We start from the raw sequence: 23,431 nt of genomic DNA, 5'->3' as shown, positions 1-23,431 counted from the left end.
AAAGTTGTTCCAAGGGAATAGGCTTGGGACGACACCACTCTTCAGGCGACGAACAACGCAGCCACCACTGTAATCATCCGGAGTGAAGTGCCGGCTGCAAACATAGGTGCTAACGTTACCTGTTTTAACATTAAAACTATGCCCTTCCTCTCTTCGGATCGCCTGTATCCATTTGGGTTTCAGGTTTGGATCCACAGGAAAAGAATGAAAAGAAAGGTAGGGCTGTTTTTGGTAACTTGACGAGTTCGGTAAAACTGGCAAGATATTCACAGATTCGACTTTTCCGGATCAATAACTCGCGAGCAAAACGTTTTTGGTACACGAATTATGCCTCTTTTTACTCGTAGTGATGTAGTAAACGAGCTAAAAGCAAGTTTGCCTGAAAACAAGCTTTCCTCCGCTCTGTACAAAATACGTTGATCTCAATGCGCTGGCGTCTGAGAGACAAGTCCTAAGGGGCAGTCTGCAAAGTGCGAAACGCGAAAAAGGTTACTAATAAAATACTTCACAGTAACACACTGTAAGTGTCACCAAATTCAGTTCACACATCACTGCTCTCCTGCTGCTTATACTACAATGTTGGTTTTAAAAATAGTTGCTTTTGCACAATTTCTATGATTTTTTGTTATGAAAAAGAGTTAATAACTTTACTGTAACACACTGTACTTTCACCAAATTCAGTTCACACATCACTGCTCTCCTGCTGGTTATTCTACAACAATCATTTTGAAATTAAATGATGTTGCACATTTTGTATTATGAAAAATAGTTAATAACTTCACCCTTATAGAACATAATAGTTAATAACTTTAATTTAACACACTGTACTTTCACCAAATTCAGTTCAAACATCACTGCTCTCCTGCTGGTTATACTACAACTTTCATTTTGAAAGTAATTGCTTTGGCACATTTTTTTTGAATTTTTATTATGAAAAATAGTTAATGAATTCACCATAATTGGACTTAATAGTTAATAACTTTAATGTAACACACTGTACATTCAACAAAATCAGATCACACATCACTGCTCTCCTGCTGGTTTTACTACAACACTCATATTGAAAATAATTGCTTTGGCACATTTTTTATTATTTTTTATTATGAAAAATAGTTAATAACTTTACTGTTAAAAACTGTACTTTCACCAAATTCAGTTCACACATCACTGCTCTCTTGCTGGTTAGACTACAACTTTCATTTTGAAATTAATTGCTTTTGCACATTCTTTATGATTTTTATTATGAAAAATAGTTAATAACGTCACCGTTATTGAACATAATAGTTAATAACTTTACTGTAACACACTGTACTTTCACCAAATTCAGTTCACACATCACTGCTCTCCTGCTGGTTATACTACAACTTTCATTTTGAAAGTAATTGCTTTGGCACATTTTTTAGAATTTTTATTATGAAAAATAGTTAATGAATTCACCATTATTGGACATAATAGTTAATAACTTTACTGTAACACACTGTACTTCCATCAAATTCAGTTCACACATCACTGCTCTCCTGCTGGTTATACTACAACTTTCATTTTGAAAGTAATTGCTTTGGCACATTTTTTATGATTTTTTATTTTGAACAATACTTAATAACTTTAATGTAACACACTGTACTTTCACCAAATTCAGTTCACACATCACTGCTCTCCTGCTGGTTATACTACAACTTTCATTTTGAATGTAATTGCTTTGGCACATTTTTTAGAATTTTTATTATGAAAAATAGTTAATGAATTCACCATTATTGAACATAATAGTTAATAACTGTAATGTAACACACTGTACTTCCACCAAATTCAGTTCACAAATCACTGCTTTCCTGCTGGTTATACTGCAACTTTCATTTTGAATGTAATTGCTTTGGTACATTTTTTAGAATTTTTATTATGAAAAAAAAAACAGTTAATGAATTCACCATTATTGGACATAATAGTTAATAACTTTACTGTAACACACTGTACTTCCAACAAATTCAGTTCACACATCACTGCTCTCCTGCTGGTTATACTACAACTTTCATTTTGAAAGTAATTGCTTTGGCACATTTTTTAGATTTTTTATTATGAAAAATAGTTAATAAATTCATCATTATTGAACGTAATAGTTAATAACTTTACTGTAACACACTGTACTTTCACCAAATTCAGTTCACACATCACTGCTCTCTTGCTGGTTATACTACAACACTCATTTTGAAATTAATTGCTTTTGCACATTCTTAATGATTTTTATTATGAAAAATAGTTAATAACTTCACCGTTATTGAACATAATAGTTAATAACTTTACTGTAACACACTGTATTTCAACCAAATTCAGTTCACACATCACTGCTCTCCTGCTGGTTATACTACAACTTTCATTTTGAAAGTAATTGCTTTGGCACATTTTTTAGAATTTTTATTATGAAAAATAGTTAATGAATTCACCATTATTGGACATAATAGTTAATAACTTTACTGTAACACACTGTAATTTCACCAAATTCCGTTCACACATCACTGCTCTCCTGCTGGTTATACTACAACTTTCATTTTGAATGTAATTGCTTTGGCTCATTTGTTATGATTTTTTATTAAGAAAAATTTCTAATAACTTTAGTGTAACACACTGTACTTTAACCAAATTCAGTTCACACATCACTGCTCTCTTGCTGGTTATACTACAACACTCATTTTGAAATTAATTGCTTTTGCACATTCTTTAAGATTTTTATTATGAAAAATAGTTAATAACGTCACCGTTATTGAACATATTAGTTAATAATTTTACTGTAACACACTGTATTTCAACCAAATTCAGTTCACACATCACTGCTCTCCTGCTGGTTATACTACAACTTTCATTTTGTAAGAAATTGCTTTTGCAAATATTTTATGATTTTTTTATTATTAAAAATAGTTAATAACATCACCATTATTGAACATAACAGTTCATAACTTTACTGTAATGCACTGTACTTTCACCAAATTGAGTTCACACATCACTGCTCTACTGCTGGTTATACTACAACTTTCATTTTAAAAGTAATTGCTTTGGCACAATTTTTATGATGTTTTATTTTGAACAATAGTTAATAACTTTACTGTAACACACTGTACTTTCACCAAATTCAGTTCACACATCACTGCTCTGCAGCTGGTTTTACTACAACTTTCATTTTGAATGTAATTGCTTTGGCACATTTGTTATGATTTTTTATTATAAAAAATAGTTAATAACTTTACTGTAACACACTGTACTTTCATCAAAATCAGATCATACATCAATGTTCTCCTGCTGGTTTTACTACAACACTCATATCGAAAATAATTGCTTTGGCACATTTTTTATATATTTTTTTTATTTTAAAAAATTGTTAATAACTTTACTGTAACACACTGTACTTTCATCAAAATCAGATCATACATCAATGTTCTCCTGCTGGTTTTACTACAACACTCATATTGAAAATAATTGCTTTGGCACATTTTTTTGATTTTTTTATTATGAACAATAGTTAATAACATCACCTTTATTGAACAAAATAGTTAATAACTTTACTGTAACACACTTTACTTTCACCAAATTCAGTTGACACATCACTGCTCTACTGCTGGTTATACTACAACTTTCATTTTGAAAGTAATTGCTTTGGCACATTTTTTATAATTTTTTATTATGAAAAATAGTTATTAACTTCACCATTATTGAACATAACAGTTAATAACTTTACTGTAATGCACTGTACTTTCACCAAATTCAGTTCACACATCACTGCTTTCCTGCTGGTTATACTACAACTTTCATTTTGAATGTAATTGCTTTGGCACATTTTTTAGGATTTTTTATTAAGAAAAATAGTTAATAACTTTACTGTAACACACTGTACTGTCACCAAATTCAGTTAACACATAACTGCTCTCCTGCTGGTTATAATACAGCACTCATTTTGAAAATAATACCTTTTACACATTTTTTATAAAAATATACTCTCACAGTGTCATTAAGTTTACAGTAACTTATTTTAATAAGAAGAAATATAATAAGAAATATCATAAAAAATGTGCAGGCACAAATATTTTCAATATGAGTGTTGTAGTAAAACCAGCAGGAGAGCAGTGATGTGTGAACTGATTTTAATGAAAGTACAGTGTGTAACAGAAAAGTAATTAACTATTTTTCTTAATATATAATCATAACAAATGTACCAAAGCAATTACATTCAAAATGAACGTTGTAGTATAACCAGCAGGAGAGCAGTGATGTTTGAACTGAATTTGGTGAAAGTACAGTGTGTTAAATTAAAGTTATTAACTATTATGTTCTATAAGGGTGAAGTTATTAACTATTTTTCATAATACAAAATGTGCAACATCATTTAATTTCAAAATGATTGTTGTAGAATAACCAGCAGGAGAGCAGTGATGTGTGAACTGAATTTGGTGAAAGTACAGTGTGTTACAGTAAAGTTATTAACTCTTTTTCATAACAAAAAAATCATAAAAATTGTGCAAAAGCAACTATTTTCAATATAAGTGTTGTAGTATAACCAGTAGGAGAGCAGTGATGTGTGAACTGAATTTGGTGAAAGTACAGTGTGTTACAGTAACGTTATTAACGTTTTCATAATAAAAAAAAATCATAGAAATTGTGCAAAAGCAACTATTTTTAAAACCAACATTGTAGTATAAGCAGCAGGAGAGCAGTGATGTGTGAACTGAATTTGGTGACACTTACAGTGTGTTACTGTGAAGTTATTGAGTATTTTATTAGTAACCTTTTTCGCGTTTCGCACTTTGCAGACGGTCCCTTAGGCCAGCGCATTGAGATCAACGTATTTTGTACAGAGCGGAGGAAAGCTTGTTTTCAGGCAAACTCGCTTGTAGCTCGTTTACTACATCACTACGAGTAAAAAGAGGCATAATTCGTGTACCAAAAACGTTTTGCTCGCGAGTTATTGATCCGGAGAAGTCGAATCTGTGAATATCTTGCCAGTTTGGAAAGACGAACAGCCTGGAACACAACAGAAACTGCGACTCTTTGACTCTGCCATTTTTCGTATCTGCCGCGGACCGCTATGATAACAGGAAGTTCTAATACACTTCATTGACGTATTTCCGTTCGAAAAATGCGGAAGTGCGAAAAATAGCTCACCAGGTTAATACTTTCGGTTTGTTGTTCTTTAAAGCTGACTAAACACGCAGTTCTTTTCAAACCTGAACATGACTCGTTCATGATTTTAACCATGTAAGTGTTCCGGTTTTTAAAAATAAACACAGCTGTGTGTTTTTGTGCTATTATATCATACTATATTGTTGTTTATTTGTAGGGAACTAACCGGAAATTATTCAACATGTTTACACTAAACGTATGATTACGACGATATTTTATTTATTTATTTATTATTATATTATCTTAGTAACTAGGTTTTTTGTGTAGCTATAATACATTTGACTGATCATTTTGAGAAAGGAATACCAACGATTAAGATTATAGTTTGATGCTTATTGTACCTTCGAGACTTGCACTATATTAATTTGCAGCTTTTTTTCATAAAAAAAAACTAACCCTAGCGTTCTTATCTTTTGTATTTATCATTTTATCTGTTTTCTTTTCATTTATTATACAATTAACAACAACAACAAACCCTCTAACACTAGCTTGCTCTATTATTTTCTATTCTATCTGTTTTCTTTTTATTAAGCCCTCGCTACGTGTACTGTGTACATTGCTCTTTTGATGATTTTGATTGCTTCTATTGTCCTCAAGTCGCTTTGGATAAAAGTGTCTGCTAAATGATTAAATGTAAATGTACATGTTTATTAGACTTTTTTAAATCATGTCACATCAATATCCATGTGTTAAATATTCAGATATTTGACCAATCGGGGCATTTCATAAATATGTCTGTGATGTGTTTATGTATTTGTCGCATAAAACAGCTCTTCTGTTTTCTCGTCAGGTTTTCAAATCTTCTGCTGCTGTTCTGCTTGATCTGTCACAGTGGTAAGTATCAGTTCTGTTTACATTTTTTTTTCATTTGCATGTAGATATGTTGTAGTTGATTGTTTCACTTTCATGTCATTTAGTCAAGTGACTGTGGGAGATTGATTATGAAAATTTACAACCATGGTATATTGTTATTATTATCATTATTGCAGTAATTCACTACAGCTGCACTGACACATCTGATACAGTTTAGCATTTGTCATCAACATTAGAAGCTTTTGAAAAGTGGCACAGTTAATATTGGTGGCTCCCTACTGCTTATATTTATATAAATTTTTAAACCAGCTAACTTAAGAATATTTGATGTTGACCTTGATTACAGAGAATAAACAGGGAACAAATTAAATGTTCAGTATTGATACTTTGCATTAAACTAATTTTATACTATCTGTATTTGCAGGAACCCCTCGTGCAGGAACTAAACTTCTCCATGTGACAGGAAAAAGGGGAGACAGCGTCATCCTGCCGTGTGAATTTGAGGCCAGACAGATTTCTCATTATAGTTTAAGCAGTTGGTCAAAAACGATCTATGGTTGTGAGAATGAAGAATGTGAAAGTGAAAATGGACGAGTATTTAAACAAGGAAACTGTGACGTCGTCATCAAGGATCTGAGTTTCAGTGACGCAGGGAAATATGTTTTGAGAATCTATTACAATAATGCACAGTCAATGCTGGAGCGATTAACCCTGGAGTACTATCTTCATATTCAGGGTAAAGTCCAAACTCATCAAAGCATGTGTCTTCTGGTTTTCCTAAAAACAGTGTAATAATTTTAGTGTTGCATGCAGAGCCATAACCACCAAAGACATTTAAAGGTGCTGTAGGGAACTTTTGTAAAAAAAAATATTTTTTACATATTTGTTAAACCTGTCATTATGTCCTGACAGTAGAATATGAGACAGATAATCTGTGAAAAAATCAAGCTCCTCTGGCTCCTCCCAGTGTCCTATTGCCATTTGCAGAAAAAGTCATGCGCTCCCGCTAAGAAATCAACCAATCAGAGCTGCGGTCCGTAACTTTGTTTGTGTTCAAAATGTAGAAAAATGTATATAATAAGCGAGTACACCATGAATCCATTTTCCAAACCGTGTTTTTAGCTTGTCCTGAATCACTAGGGTGCACCTATAATAAGTGTTTATATTCGGACTATTTTAGATTGCTTCGGGGGTACCGCGGCGGAGTAACCCAGTACCTTTGTGATTCTTCATAGACTTAAACAGAGAGAAGTAATTCCGGCTACGATGTTCTTCCGCAAGATGCAAGCAGTTCTGTTTATTAACCGCTAGAGCGTCAAAAGTTCCCTACCGCAGCTTTAAAGTGATGCATCTAATCCAATATTCAGATTAGTTCATTTAACTAGAGGCTGTTCAATGGCTGATTTTTAAATGATTACATTGTGTCCCCTACTATTACGTTCTTTATTGATTCCAGCATAATAATAACAATGGTTAAGGATGAACTGTCTGTTTGTCCTCAGATGAGATTTCTGTGAAGATGGGTGAGGAGCTGAAGTTGGATGTTCTGTTGAACAATACTGAAAAAGTTGTGCATCAGAACAAAATGAGCTCAGAGTGGACGGTGGTCTGGAAGAGAGAAGCTGGGGTCAGGAGCGATCGACTGACTGTCAGAGATGGAAACCTGACCATTAATGCATTAACAGTCACTGATGCAGGAACATACAGAGTTCTGGACTTTGATGATGAAATCTTGATCACAGTGACAGTCACAGGTGACAGAAACTCAGTAGATGTTAAGAAATATTATTCTTAAAGTGAACAGCTGAGGTTTATTCATTATTTGAACAGAAAACTGATACTGTATAACTAATCTTTGATATTCTCGCAGGATCTGGTACAGACGCAAAGGAAAACCACACAGATGACAAAACTGCTGACACTAAACAAGTTTGTAAGTAAAACAGGAGACCGTAATAAGGGATTCAATTTCTGACAAATGCTTTTTGGTCACCGATAAAAAAAAACAATAGGTGTGAATCAAAACTTCAAACAGATTTAAAATTATATTTCACAAAACCAGGGCTAAGTTTCCCAAAAGCTTCGTTAGCCTAAGAAGTTCGTAAAAATGATCGTACGACTGATCTTAATATTACAGTCTGTTTCCCAAAAGAATAGTTACTTAAGTAGCACTTGAAAATCATCGTAGATCTACGAGTTCTCTGGAGTAACCGTAAAGCCCTAAGTGCATCGTAAGAAGACAGATTAAAGCAGTCACCTGCAGGACAATCGGCAGATTACACCTTTAACTTGATTCAGGTGCAATCTGATTATTATAAGGATTTGATTGTGCTTTATTTTACACTTTATAATTTGTTTTCTTTATATTTTTATTAATTTATAAATTTAATAATTAAAATGAAATACACATCTAAATTAAATGACTGATAAATAAAATAACGAATAAAGAAGTAATGTAGGAAATACTAAAAATCTGTCAATGACTTGCTGAAGTGCACAACAACCAGCTATATATTAGACCCGGAAATAATGTATCTGTCTCTCTCTCTGCTGTATATAAAGTACACTATATATTATTATGTAAAGTAAAGTAGTATGATACACTATAATATAATATAATATTGTATTGTATTATAGTTATTATATCAAAGTTGTCTGTCTGGAAAGCAGCATTAGGTTAATGTCAATAAACAATGGTGTGCTACAATTACGAGGGCCATTCTATAGGGTGACATTTCAGCACTTGACAAACGGATAGCGACTAGTAGCACTTAAAGCACAGCTACGTGCATTGGTGGGAAACGCATGTGAAACAATAACGAACGATCGTAAAATGACTCATGGATAATTTTCTTAAGCGCTAAGATCAATTGTTATCGGGAAACCGGCTCAGGTGTGTGAAGTAACAAATACTACTGTTTGGTTAAAAATTAAAAAATTATTTAAAAAATATTTTTGGGCAAATACATAACCAGCTTCTTATTTTAGCCATGTCACGGGCCGGCAAAGAAAGAACAGGGTCTGGGTCCAAATGCAGGGAAGTTATACTTTAATAAGAATAAAAAAACTAACAAGGCAAAAACAAAACAGAAACAAATCAGGTAACAAGCCAAGACACAAAACACGAGTACCAGGAACCAAAGCATATACAAACAACTATTAATACATCCAGACAGAGTGGTGTGTGAGACGTGAATATATAATCCATGACAATGAGCAACAGCTGTGTGTGTGATTGAGAGACAGGTGTGCGGAGTGAAGGTAAATTAGTCTGGGAGCAAGGGAGAAACACAGGTGTAGCAACTAAAACAATGATAAGGTAACAAGATAGGCGGGGTAAGAAAAGAGACAGGACAAAAGCACATGTGAAGCGCCTCCCGGAGGGCAGGAGGTTAAAAGTCTGTGGTCAGGGTGAGAGGAGTCCTACAAAATCCTGTGAGCTCGACGTAGACAGCGTTTCCTCTGGATGTCCTCCATAGCAGGAAGTGGTGTCCCTGTGATTCGTTGGGCAGTTTTCACCACCCTCTGTAGTGCCTTGCGGTCAGCCACTGAGCAGTTCCCATACCAGACTGTGATGCAACTGGTCAGGATGCTCTCGATCGCACACCGGTAGAAGTTCACCAGGATGGCTGAAGACAGCTGGTTCTTCTTCAGCGTCCTGAGGAAGAATAGGCGCTGGTGAGCCTTCTTGAACAGGCTGGAGGTGTTTGTGGCCCAGGACAAATCCTCTGAGATGGTGGTTCCCAGGAACTTGAAGCTGGAGACACGTTCAACAACCATCCCGTTAATGTGGATGGGGTCATGCGTGCTTCCTTTCTTCTTCCTAAAGTCCACAATGAGCTCCTTTGCCTTACTGGTGTTAAATGTCCCCTTCTTCATGATTCCATGTTTTAAACTTTAGTTAGTGTGTAATGTTGTTGTTAGAGTATAAATAGTATCTGTAAAATTCTAAAGCTCAAAGTTCAATGCCAAGCGAGATATTTGATTTAACAGAATTCGCCTACAAAAAAACGACCCGTTTGGACTACAGCCCTCTAGTTCCTGCAGGAATGACGTCACTAAAATAGTTTTTTGACTAACCTCCACCCACATGAATTCACAAAAAGGGGGCCTGGCCTTGCTGCGCTCTGACGGAGAAGAAGGAAGAGCTGTGTTTGTCGTCATGTTGTTTGAAACGCTGTTATTTTCATCTCTGAGTCCAATCATCTTTGTTTGGGCTTCCCATGGACGCTGTACTTGAAGATTAATGGTTACAATTTATGTTTAACTCGGTTCCGGAAAATTATAAGGTTCAGCCATAGGTGGCGCTCCTGGACCACCAAAGTGGACATCACCTGACTCAAGGAGCGACCTTCGTCGCCTGGAGAGGGGGTCGGTAGCAGTGCACGCCTCCTGCAAGACCCCTGGGTCAGCACTGCCCTCGTGCAGCTGCCAGAGCAGCTTAGCCTGATAGACCTGAAGTGAGGCCATGGCATGCAGGGCAGAAACGGCCTGACTCCCATCTCTGTATGCCTTGGCCACAAGCGTGGATGAGAACTTACAGGCCTTGGAGGGCAGCTTGGGACCACCACGCCAAGCGGAGGCACTCTGCGGACACAGTTGCATCGCAACAGAATGCTCCACCGGGGGAATCCCAACATACCCTTTGGCCGCCCGCCACTGAGGGCAGTGAAGGCGGAGGAAGTACCAGAACGGTTTCCAGCAGTTAAAGGTGCCTTCCATGAACTGGTTACTTCCTGGTGCACTTCCGGGAAGAACGGAACCAGAGGGGGGTGCTGGCGATCTGCATGAGCAGCCCCCAGAAACCAATCATCCAGCCTCGAGTGCTCGGGACAGGGCGGAGGATTCCACTCAAGCCCGATGCTCTCCACTGCCCGAGAAAGCACGGCCATGAGCTTGGGATCGGACTCGGACAATGCTGGCACTCCCGAGGGAGGCAACGCAGCCGAATCCTCATCTCCCGAGGACTCAAGCCCGCCTTGTGATGCGGCAATCGACATACGTTCCTCTTTGCGAGCCCCGAATGAGATGTCAGGAGCCTGAGAGGGTCCAGCAAACTCATTCGGAAACTCAACCGGCTGCGGTGTATGTGAGGGTGGTGTGGCCCGAGGAGGTTCGCTCGTCAGGGAAGCCCACACAGTAACCCTCAGATCACCCTGGCCTCCAGCCGAAGTAGCCCTCTTACAAAAAGAGGAGCTAGAACGGGGTGTGGCAGAGGGGACTCTATTCCTTTTAAGGTAATCGAGTCTCAATCTCAACGCTGAGATGGTCAAGTCCCCGCAATGTGAACATGAGCCATCCACAAATGCAGTCTCAGCGTGCTAGAAGCCCAGACACGTGACACAGCGACCGTGGCCGTCACGAGGAGCGATGTATCGGCTGCACCCAGAAACACACGGGGGAAATGACATTTTTAAAAAGATGCAAATCTACCCGTTACTCTTTTGTGAAAAGAGAAAGCTCTTTCAGGGGTGTTGAAGCGCTCAGGGGAACGCGGGAGCTGTCGCAGGAAACCCAGACGAACCGCTGAACCGCACCATCACACCAACACCAGCTGACTCGCTTGTAAACTCCGGTGAAAGCAGCAAGCGATGTGCTCGACTCCGAAGCGAAAGCTTGAATGTGAGTTGCTCGCGCTGCTCCTTATATACCCGCTCTGTGGGGCGGAGCTCGCAATGCAAATTCTTCAGACCAAGGTACTTTGTGTACCATTGGCTCGTTTTGTACCACTCGAAGGTGATTGGGCTCTCAGGCGAGATCCCATTCGTAACGTCGAACGTGACTGACTGAAAGGGAACTGAAGATGACCACTGAGTCAAGCCAGACTCGTTCACGAGTCAAGAACCGGTTGCATCAGTTTTCGGATCACCAGTAGTTCTTTCAGTCAGTTCGATTCAGTAAACCGGTTGAAGAAAACGGTTCACCGGTTCTTTTGCGCTCGACGTAATGGCATCATTGGCGATGACTGCCCATGATTCAAGCCTTCGGTTTACCCGCGCTGATAAAATTAGCACATAATCAGTTCAGAATCAATCACCAAAAGAATCAGTTCGGTTCAGACGCTCTGTGTGTCAGTCTGCTTCATGCTGAATCACACATGCACAGTATCATCAGCTCCTCGGTTCACGAATCGGACGCATCTGACAGAAACGGTTCTTGACTCAAGAACGAGTCATTATCTGGCTCGGCTCGGTGTTCATCTCTCTCTTCACAGCAGTTCAGTCAGTGTACTGTTTGAGTAAATGAATTACTCCGGGATATTGGTTTGTTTTAACTCAGAGAGAGAGTCAGCCACATTAAAAAAGTTAACAGCTTGAGTCATTTGTGGATTAATGCGTATTGGAGATGCAAATCATTTAAAATGATTCAGTTCGATTTGGTGAACTGGTTCAAAAAGATCCGGTTGCATCGAATGATTAGTTTGCGAACCAGATATGACAAACTGCTTTGTTTTGAACTCTCTCACAACAGACACGGAAGAGAAGACAATGCTGAATAAAGTCGTATTTTTTTTGCCCTCTGATGTCACATGGACTACTTTGATGATGTTTTTCTTACCTTTCTGGACATGGACAGTATACCGTACACACAGCTTCAATGGAGGGACTGAGAGCCTTCGGATTAAACTAAACTATTTTAAACTGTGTTCCAAAGATAAACTGAGGTCTCATGGGTTTGGAACGACATGAGGTTGAGTTATTAATGACATAATTTTGATTATTGGGTGAACTAACCCTTTAAGTGTGATGGTGGTGGAGCAGGTGTGGCCTGACCTAACATGCTGATGTCTGTTGGTCAGAAAGCACATAATCCAGTTGCAAAGGGAGGTGTTAATGTCCAGGTCTCCAAGTTTTGAGGTCAGCTTGGAGGGAATGACAGTGTTAAATGCTGAACTGAAGTCAACAAACAACATCTGTACATACGTGTTGTTATTGTCCAAGTGTGTGAGTGCAGAGTGCAGTACTGTACATACTGCATCCAAATTGCTGAGGGTGTGATTTTGGCGGCCGTCTCCTTGCTGTCGCTGTTGAAACGATCATAAAAGTAATTTAGCTTGTTAAGGAAGGAGACCTCTGTGACCGTTGGAGCGGAGTTGCTTGACGTGTAGTCGCTGATGATCTGGATGCCCTGCCACATGCGTCTGGGGTCAGAGTTGGAAAAGTGTTTCTCTACCTTCAGCTTGTAGCAGTACTTGGCCTTTTTTAATGCCCCTTTTCAGGTTAGCCCTGGATTTGCTGCAGGCCTGAACGTCATCTGACCTTAAGGCAGTGTTGCGGACTTTCAGCAGAAGTCGCACCTCCTTGTTCATCCATGGCTTCTGATTAGGGTATGTTGTGATCTGTTTTTCTGTTGTAACACTGTCAGTGGTGGTGTTGATGTAATCAGGGCCGGCCCTGACCAATTTGCTGCCCTAGGCAAGATTTTACCTGGCGCCCCATGCATCACAGCCCATTTCACCCTGTCATTGTGTTCATGATTTAGCATATATATATAACTCAACACTATATCCAACACTCATAATAAATCATCATATTAGAATGATTTCTAAAGGATCATGTGATCGACTGGATGTCACATGTGACACTGAAGAATGGAGTAATGATGCTGAAAATTCAACTTTGCATCACAGAAATAAATGATAATTTAAAGTATAATAAATTGAAAACAAATTATTTTAAATTGTAATAATATATCACAATATTAATTTTTTTTCTGTATTTTTGATCAAATAGATGCAGGCTTGATGAGCAGAAGAAACTTCTTTCAAAAACATTAAAAATAGTAATGTTTCCAAACTTTTGGCCTGTACTGTATCCCCACAAAACTGCACAACTGTAGAGTAAAACATTAATAAAAAAGTGATAATAAAAAATGCGTCTTAAAACTGACATGATTGTACAAAATCACAGTCTGGGAACTCAGAACTCAGAACAACTGCTAACATTAAGTTTAAGGTAAAAATAACTGCCATGAAATTATAGTATCTTACTCCTATGCAATAAATTATTCTTTCACTACATCTCTTTACCTCTGTCTTTATCCTCTTCTATTCTTTTTGGCACTGTATCTATCGCAGACTATGCTCATTTATAATGTGTCATGTAAATTCGGCCTTCCGTCACAATCAGGAAACTTTCACCGTGTCTAGAACTGGCGCGAGCTGCCAGGCCCGTTTCTACGAGCTGTGTGTTAACAAAAGCAGTGCTGTCTACATTGGATGCGGCGTCGGGCACGCTACACAACAAATTACCAACAACTGATCGTGCGCGCGCTCTGTTTCTGACGCACTTCAAGCACTCGATGGGCGGGGGAAGATTGAAGAGCCAGACTTTTTTTTTTTTTTAGCCTATTAAAAAAAAATATAATAATTCACTCTTTCACTCATTCTGGCGCCCCTATGGATGAGTGGCGCCCTTAGCATTTGCCTATACCGCCTATGCCGCGGGCCGGCCCTGGATGTAATCCAGTACAGAGGAGGTATAGATGTCAATGTCCGTGTGAGAGCCACAGGCAGCCTGAGAAGCAAACATACTCCAGTCAGTGTGTTGAAATCTGTCCTGAAGTAAAGAGTATGCTCCAGTTGGCCACACTTTGATGGTCCTCACTGAAACATGATCCAAAGTTTTGTCTCCTCTAGTGTGGCAGGAAACATGCTGATGGAATTTGGTGAGCACTGTCTTTAATTTGCAGTGATTAAAATCGGCGGGTGAGCAGTCTGTTGTTTACTAATGGCCGCATGAAGTGCATTCAAAGCAAGCTTGGCATTAGCATCCGGTGGAATATAGACTGTAGTTATAATGGTGGAAGTGAACTCCCACGGCAGATAAAAAGGTCTGCACTTAACCATGAGAAACTCATTACTTCCACTCTTAACAGCGATATCTATTGATTTTATTTTGAGGTAAAGTGTAAATTGTTTTTGAGGTAAAGTGTTTTCAATACCATTTTTCAATAAAGAAGATTTATATATCAATCTTCATACAGTTGCAGTCAAAAGTTTACATACACTTTGCAGAATCTTCATTATTTTACCAAAATAAGAGAACCCTTTTTGAACCCTTTTTCAACAATAACTGTATGATTTTGAGATCCATCTTTTCGTACTGAAGACAACCGAGGGACTCAAATGCAACTATTACAGAAGATTCAAACACGCACTACTGATTCTCCAGAAGAAAACACAATGTTTTAAGAGCTGGGGGTGAAATGTTGAATTTGAAGATCAGGGTTAATTTACTTTTGTCTTCTTTGAAACATGTAGCTTCTGAACAGGGACGGACTCAGAGTAAATATGGCCCTGGATTTTCCCCCAAATAGACCACACCACAAATACACCAGACACTAATATCTCACAGTATATTATAACAGTCAATGCATCGCATTTATGGCAATTAACATGACAAAACCAATAGTGATTGAAAAAAAATATATATATTTTTTATTATATTATTATTATTTATTATGACAAATAATGATAAACATAAACATAGAATCAAGAAACCTGGAACAACAGAACTACTCTAATATTTGAGCATTTATGTGTGTGTGTGTGTGTGTGTGTGTGTGTTTGTGTGAATGTTCGGACTAAGGCAGTGGTTCTCAGCCTTTTTCATTCCAAGGCATCCAAACCTTATATTGCCCCTTAAAATAAAGTCAAATGCGTGATTCACAATTCATTCATTTATTTTTGCTATTCGATTTTTGCATTTGTATTTCAGTTTTGTGCAATATATTTAGATGAGTTTTTAAATATTTAATTCAGTGATTTTTGATCTGTGACTGAACACTTTTGCTGGAAATTTAATCCCACACATTGAGAGATTTTCAGATTATTGTGAGTTTAAAGAACATTAAAAAATGTTTTCTCTTCCCAATTTCTCTCTTCCAGCTGTTCTCGATTGGATTATGTTTATTGGAACGAGTTTGTCTATGCTTATGATTGTTCTGGCTCTGATTATAGTTATGTCCAGGAATCACAGAATATGTCGCTATATGTATTTAAAATTTGGTTATAATGATTACAGATAAGATACAATATATTATATATATATATATATATATATATATATATATATATATATATATATATATTGCAACACACATTATTGATAATTATAATTTTATAATGCATTATGTATATAAAAAAAGGCTTTAAAGGGATACTACACCCCAAAATGAATATTTCGTCATTCACTCACCCCCAGGTTTCTATAATAACCCCCTTATTATAGAGTTGTACTATAATAACCTCTATAAATACAACTAATTATATACACTAACACTTGAAAAGAGACAGAAATGTAGATGTTTTTGGAGGGATGCTCATTTTTAAATCATGCCCTATTTCATCAAATTTAGCTACGGGCCTGCTTGTGACTGTCCCATAGACTGACAAGTAAATAACAGTGTCAAGGTCCGGAAAAGTATGAAAGAAATGATCAGAATAGGCCTAATAGGGTGGAGTATCCCTTTAAGTAAAGTGTAACCGATTATTTATTTTAATTTAATTTCTTTAGACCATTAAACTTTGAATATCTGTGAATGTTTTTATTTGAGAATCAAATTTTATTTGTGAACAATTTATTTTTGTGAAGCTCCTAACATATATTTGTGGATCTCATTCTATTTGTTTGTGAATGTAAAAATTTTCATTTTATTTGGAATTAAGTAATTCTAACTCCATACTAGTCACTGGTTACTTGGAAATTGCTTTAGGTGACCGTGCATTTTCAAAAAGCATCGTCATCACTATCCGTACACCCATGACACAGCCCAGATCAACAGATCTGCAAAGGATGTCTGAAATATTGAAGTTTGTTTGCATAATTTGCATCAATGTTTTCTTCTTTTATATTTATCACTATAAAGTTGTTTTGAAGCAATCTAATTATACAATCTGTATTGTATCTATAATTTTACATTTATATATATTATTGCAATATGGAAGAGTCCTAACTTTTCCTAAAGTGTCTTCATCATCTTCATCTACTATGGTTTTACTTTTCCTCATTTGTATTATTCTTTTTAATGGACTTCCCTCGCTTAAACGTACAATTATACTGAGATTCTTTATTTTAAAAGATTAAGTTGTTATTATACTTTTTTTTATTTTGTAATAAACATATATCTTTGAAACTCCAGATGTTTCTTTTTTCTCTCTAATCGGTTTACTTTTTCTCAACTGAATAAAAAAAAAAAAATGTATAATATGTTTGACCAAATCAAATGTCTAAAGTCAAATGAAACTATACATGATTGTATCACAAATTATCAGTATAAATCTATTTGGATTCACTTAATCGAATAACCAGTTAAATACAAATCTAAATTGTACCTTTAAATGTAAAAAAGAAGCTTCTTACACTCTTGAAAAGTAAAATACGTGCTACAAAAATATGTGCTGTTAGATGCATATCCAATCATTTGTTCGAGAGTGGAAGCTAAAGTGGCTCTGCAGCACGGTCAACAGTGGAAACAACTTGAAATAGGCAGTCATTATTCAAGGTAAGAGTAATACATCATTCTAAACTTTAAAGGGTCTACTTTTATTGATGTGTACTAACAATATCTACGAAATGTTGTTCTTTTATATAATAAAGAAAACAAACGCTTTCTACTGTCTAGATTTTGAGTACAAGCTCTTCACAATAATGAACCTAAAGTCAGCGAATTGTCTTGTAGACATAATAAAAATATATAAAAGCTTTAAATACAGTGGTAGTACTGTATTTCATTCACACAAACACTAAACACCATCATGGTAACAGTATTATTTGTTCGGGTGGGCGATATGGCAAAAATTGGAAGAGAAGACAATGCTGAATAAAGTCGTAGTTTTTGCTATTTTTGGACCAAAATGTATTTTCGATGCTTCAACATATTCTAACTGACCCTCTGATGTCACATGGACTACTTTGATGATCTTTTTCTTACCTTTCTGGACATGGACAGTATACCGTACACACAGCTTCAATGGAGGGACTGAGAGCTCTCGGACTAAATCTAAAATATCTTAAACTGTGTTCCAAAGATTAACGGAGGTCTCACGGGTTTGGAACGACATGAGGGTTATTAATTACATAATTAATTAATTAATTACATAATTTAGATTTTTGGGTGAACTAACTCTTTAACTTTTAAAAGATTGTAGACATAAATGGAAGCTTTGAAATAGGCCTATAGTTTGCCAGTTCACTAGGATCTAGTTTTGGTTTCTTAATAAGAGGCTTAATAACCGCCAGCTTGAATGGTTTTGGGATGTGACAGTCAAGAGTGCATGCAATATTGTTTAAATACCTAAATAGGTTTAAAAAGGTTTTATTTTTGGTTTGTTTCTTCCAACTATGCACACTCCAGAACAAAACAGTCAAAAACACTAGAAGAAGCTCAAAGAAGATGCTTCACCTATACCATATCCAGAAGAGTATTAAGGTAAATAAGGTAGGAAGTGGAGACAGGAAAAAGGAAACTGTACTAACAAGAATAAGGCTCTAAATTAAACATTAAAAATGATAGGGAAACATCAGACGGGATTGTGTGAGGAGTGCCAGGAAGAGGAATCGGTGGGGCATGTAATTCTATATTGTAGGAAATATCAAATGGAGAGGATGATAATGGATAATAAACTGAAGGAATTAGGGGTACAGAATCTCACTTTAAATACAATATTAAATATGAATATTAGAGCACAGGTGAGAGAGTTGTTGGGTTTTTATTATTGGGTTTTCTATATTATTGGGGATAATGGAAAAAGGTTAAAGGTTTTTTCCCTCCCTAAGTTAGTATAGAATTATATTGTGATGTAAACCTACTGACTGGTCCACACTCCGGAACAGAAGGTGGCGCTAATGCACCATTAAGCTGGATGCCAACCGCCGTTAAATAAAGAAGAAGAAGAAGATCTCAAAGAAGCAAGGGGTGAATTTTATATTAAGAAAAGAATAACCAACCATTTATCAGTATATGCTACAGAGCTATTGGCAATATTATTGGCCCTACAGTGGATAGAAGAGAAGGAAGTAAATAACACTGTCATTGCATCTGATAGTCTTGCAGCACTTGAAAGTAAAAATCAGGAATCGAAGAGAAGGAAGTATCATTACATGTCTTAGAATTAGACATACTGGACTTAATAGTACTTTACATAGAATTGGAAAGCACCCAACTGGGGAATGAATACACTGTACAACGTGTATTACTTCATGTGGAAAATATAACAATGAAAGATATCGCCTTATTCAGTCAGTGAAGAAATTGAAACTCCATGATTTTTCTTTGTCAGGTTTATTGGGGAAATCAGCTAACAAGATATATGATGACATTGTTAAGTTTATAAGAGAATGTGAATTAAGTAAAAGAATATAGAATATATTCTATAGAAAATGTATTAATATATATATATACATTTTTTGTTTGTTTTGTTTTGTTTGTTTTTTATCTTGTTTTTTTTTTTTTTGGGGGGGGGGGGGGGGGATGGGGGGCTCTTTCCCCATCATAGATAATGCATAAATCTTGATCCACACTCCCGTCCAGTCGGTGGCGGTAATGCACCTATAAGCTGGTTTGCCAACCGCCAATAAAACACCAAAGAAGAAGAAGATCTCAAAGAAGAGGCTTCATCTCGCCTTCACTAGTTTTTGCTGTCCGTGTCCAGTTTCTCCTAAATCGAAATGGAGTTGACGTTCTCACTTATTGTACAGTTTGCATACATAGGCTGCGTTTATTGCGGTAAGTCATTCAGAATAATGTATTAATGTATGGGTTTCCATTTATAATAATTTACAAGGTTTGACAATTTTAGCTTACACATTTAGCTTTAAGATCGATCGAGTCATTCTCCAGAGCTTCCGGTGTAGCATTCGATTCTGTTCCTCTGGACTTACTGTTTCCCCTCGGGTTGCCAGGTCTGTGTAATATACTCAACCAAATAGTTAATCAAACATCGCCCCAAAGTAGACTAAATTCCGCGGATTTGGCAACACTGCCGCATGCAAATACACCAAACACAACCGGATGTTCTCTGCAGAGAGATTTGTCAATAAGAGGAAGAATTTTACTCTCTAAAGATGAAGGATTGTCTCGACTGACTCATGCTGCTCTTTCCTTGGAGGCTGATAAAGAAGCGTTAAAAAGAATTGACAGCATGTTAAATTATTTTGTTTGGAAAAATAAAACACTATATTAAGTAATCTGTAATTATGAACCAAACAAAACAGGGGGGGACTGTAAGACTGTAAGGACTGTAAGTATTACCTTAAGTAATACTTTTAAAATAAATTGGCTTAAGAATTTCCTTAAAAATCCTTCCTCATTTTGGAATTTTATCCCAAATTGTATTTTCTCTAAGGTTGGAGGCCTGAATTTTCTATTACTTCGTAATTATAATGGTTTAAAAATCCCTGTCAAACTTTCTAATTTCCATTAGCAGATACTCTTGGCCTGGTCCTTAATATACAAACACAACTTTTCTCCACACAGATATTATTTATGGAACAAAAAGGACATTCTTAACAAGAATAAATCCCTTTTCTTTGAAAACTGGGTTTAAAAACAATCATCTTTTAGTCGGAAAGCTTTTTTAACTCACAATGCAAACTTTACAACTACTCAGATTTCTTACAGAAATATACTATTCCTGTATCTTCTGATGAATATGTATGTGTCTTTTTTGTTGCAAGACTTCCATGACCATGTACTTACACTGTGAAGTTAACTGACATATTATAAAATATGACATAATACTGACATACTGACACAATACACAAATATGTTATAAAATTAGAGCTCTTTTTCAGAGAGAGATAAGATCAGTTCCTTACATAATACCTTATTGGAATAGCATTGTGGAGAATAAACCTATCATGGGATATCTGCTTACCAATAAAGTAAAATAATTAATTTGATTCACAAATGTTACCCAACTAAATCCTTTCTTAGGCAATTTAAGTTAGATCTTGAAGTGAGTTGGTGTTTTTGTAGACTTCATTTATTTTGGTAATGCTCTACACAGAAACATTTCAGTCAGACTTTTTAGTGTTTATTCAATCTTTTTTGTAAGATGCTTTAATGATGCTTGACTATTCAAAATATTACATAATTAATTTGTTTTCTGATAGCTAAATTTCACATTCATAAAAAAAAGTTTACTGGCTCTACGCCTCTCTTTTCTTTATTCAAGTGGACTTAGACAAGTATGTGGAAACTATCCAAATTTGAAAGCTATGAAAACAGTCTCTTTATATTTGTCCTTTGTTTTTTCTTAAGATGTAATTTTATTTCCTTTGTTTTTGTTGTTGTTATCCATGGCAACAAATCTGTGTGTATTCTTTTTTTTGTGCTTTTATTTTGTATTTATTTATTTATTTTAATTGTACTTCCTTATTGTTTTAATGTTTGTATTGTTTAATAAAAATTATGAATGTATGATTTTCTTTATGACTACATTTTGTGAATTATATTTTTTTCTTCCCTGCGGGTGTTTTTAGAGGTCACATGGTGCCACTATGACTCGAGTATGAGAATTATTAAACGTCAAACTGGCTAAAAGTAATTAAAGGGTTAGTTCACCCAAAAATGAAAATTATGTCATTAATAACTCACCCTCATGTCGTTCCAAACCCGTGAGACCTCAGTTTATCTTCAGAACACAGTTTAAGATATTTTAGATTTAGTCCGAGAGCTCTCAGTCCCTCCATTGAAGCTGTGTGTACGGTATACTGTCCATGTCCAGAAAGGTAAGAAAAACATCATCAAAGTAGTGTGACATCAGAGGGTCAGTTAGAATGTTTTGAAGCATCGAAAATACATTTTGGTCCAAAAATTGCAAAAACTACGACTTTATTCAGCATTGTCTTCTCTTCCGTATATGATGTGAGAGAGTTCAAAACAAAGCAGTTTTTGATATCCGGTTCGAGAACGAATCATTCGATGTAACCGGATCTTCTTGAACCAGCTCACCAAATCGAACTGAATTGTTTTAAACGGTTCGCGTCTCCAATACGCATTAATCCAAAAATGACTTAAGCTGTTAACTTTTTTAATGTGGCTGACTCTCCCTCTGAGTTAATGGCGATGATTGCCCTTGATTCAAGCCTTCGGTTTACCCGCGCTCATAACACTAGTACAGAATCAGTTCAGAATCAATCACCAAAAGAATCAGTTCAGTTCAGACGCTCTGTGTGTCGGTCTGCTTCACGCTGAATCACACATGCGCAGTATCATCGGCTCCTCGGTTCACGAATCAGACACGTCTGACAGAAACTGTTCTTGACTCGAGAACGAGTCATTATCTGGCTCGGCTCGGTGTTCATCTTTTGGAGGTAAAGATCGAATGCATATGAGGTGGAGGAATAATAGGACGAGGAAGAACGAGACCTCCGGACCGAGGGGGATGGCCGCACTTTACTTTAGAGTGAAATAGTCTAACTCGTAGTGAAAAATAGGCTAACTGATTGATTTTAGATTAAAAAGTTGCCCATAACTCCTGGTCTAGTGAGGAGAGTAGCCAATTACAGTCTGTTGATTTCCACAATGCAATGGCCAATCACTTAGATTTAGATTGGATTCAACACACTCGCCTCTTTCGCCCAGTGCTGAATTCTATCATGCTCGTAACTTCATTTTAAAAAGTTTAATTTCAGTTTCCTTTAATTGGTGAAAACTTAACTTTCTGAAATTGTGATTAATGAGTGACAGTTTTTAATACATTTAAAGGGGGTGGTCTTTGCATGCTGTTTTAAGGATGAAATAACTTTGATCTCCTGAGAAACAGACAATAGAAACATACACGGGCATCTTAAAGACACCACACAGTGTGGAGGTGCAGGAAACACCTCTCTCACATGTTATCAGTTCCTTCTCATCCCCTTCCTTACCCATCCTCCCTCCACTTGGTTTCACTCAGAATGGTCAATAATATAATGGTGTCATTTGAATAGTCTCAGGGCGAGTGGTACAGTGGTCTCAATTTTGCAAAGAATACTAAAAGATAATACAGATCCTCCTAATAGTTAAGAGCTATTTTGCTTACTGTACTGGAAGTGCCCTTTCCCAGGATCTTCCATGTGTAGTGATGTAATTAAAACGTCACCATCATTAATTATGTGACCAATGAGCTGCCGCCCAGTTAGGGTATATAAGTCGGTTGGTTCTGCCTCTTGGAGTGTGTCATGGTCGAAAGTCCACCCCTTCCTTTCTGTTATGGACTACTAAGGTACGTGTTTGTAGCTGCTTAGCTGTTTGGTTTGAGTATTATTTAGTGATTTGTGCGATGTTTACTATAGTTTGGTGTTAGGCTGCTGAGATATACTGTTTCTCTGGTAAGTTAATGATGTATGGGACGCTGAAGGGAAATTTGGATATGGTTTAATATGAGTTTTGTATTTCAGTGTGGTGTGCCTGCATGGCTCCCATTGACTGTGGCTCTGCAGTATAACGTATCCCAGGTCGCAGCACC

The 23,431-nt window shown here is 36.6% G+C and overlaps 1 protein-coding gene across 1 annotated transcript; it reads left to right on the top strand.

The window, feature by feature from the left end:
* Nucleotides 1-5,135: 5,135 nt before the first annotated feature.
* Nucleotides 5,136-16,005, top strand: LOC113075365 (uncharacterized). Its single transcript, XM_026248067.1, has 6 exons — nt 5,136-5,238; nt 5,954-5,997; nt 6,401-6,712; nt 7,479-7,730; nt 7,847-7,909; nt 15,866-16,005. The coding sequence occupies exons 1-6, from the start codon at nt 5,225-5,227 to the stop codon at nt 16,003-16,005; spliced, it is 825 nt and encodes a 274-aa protein (XP_026103852.1). The 5' UTR covers nt 5,136-5,224.
* The last annotated feature ends 7,426 nt before the right edge of the window (nt 16,006-23,431 follow it).

This window comes from Carassius auratus, unplaced genomic scaffold (genome assembly GCF_003368295.1).
Source record: "Carassius auratus strain Wakin unplaced genomic scaffold, ASM336829v1 scaf_tig00016903, whole genome shotgun sequence".
Taxonomy (NCBI): domain Eukaryota; kingdom Metazoa; phylum Chordata; class Actinopteri; order Cypriniformes; family Cyprinidae; genus Carassius; species Carassius auratus.
This window is presented reverse-complemented; position numbering and strand designations above follow the sequence as displayed.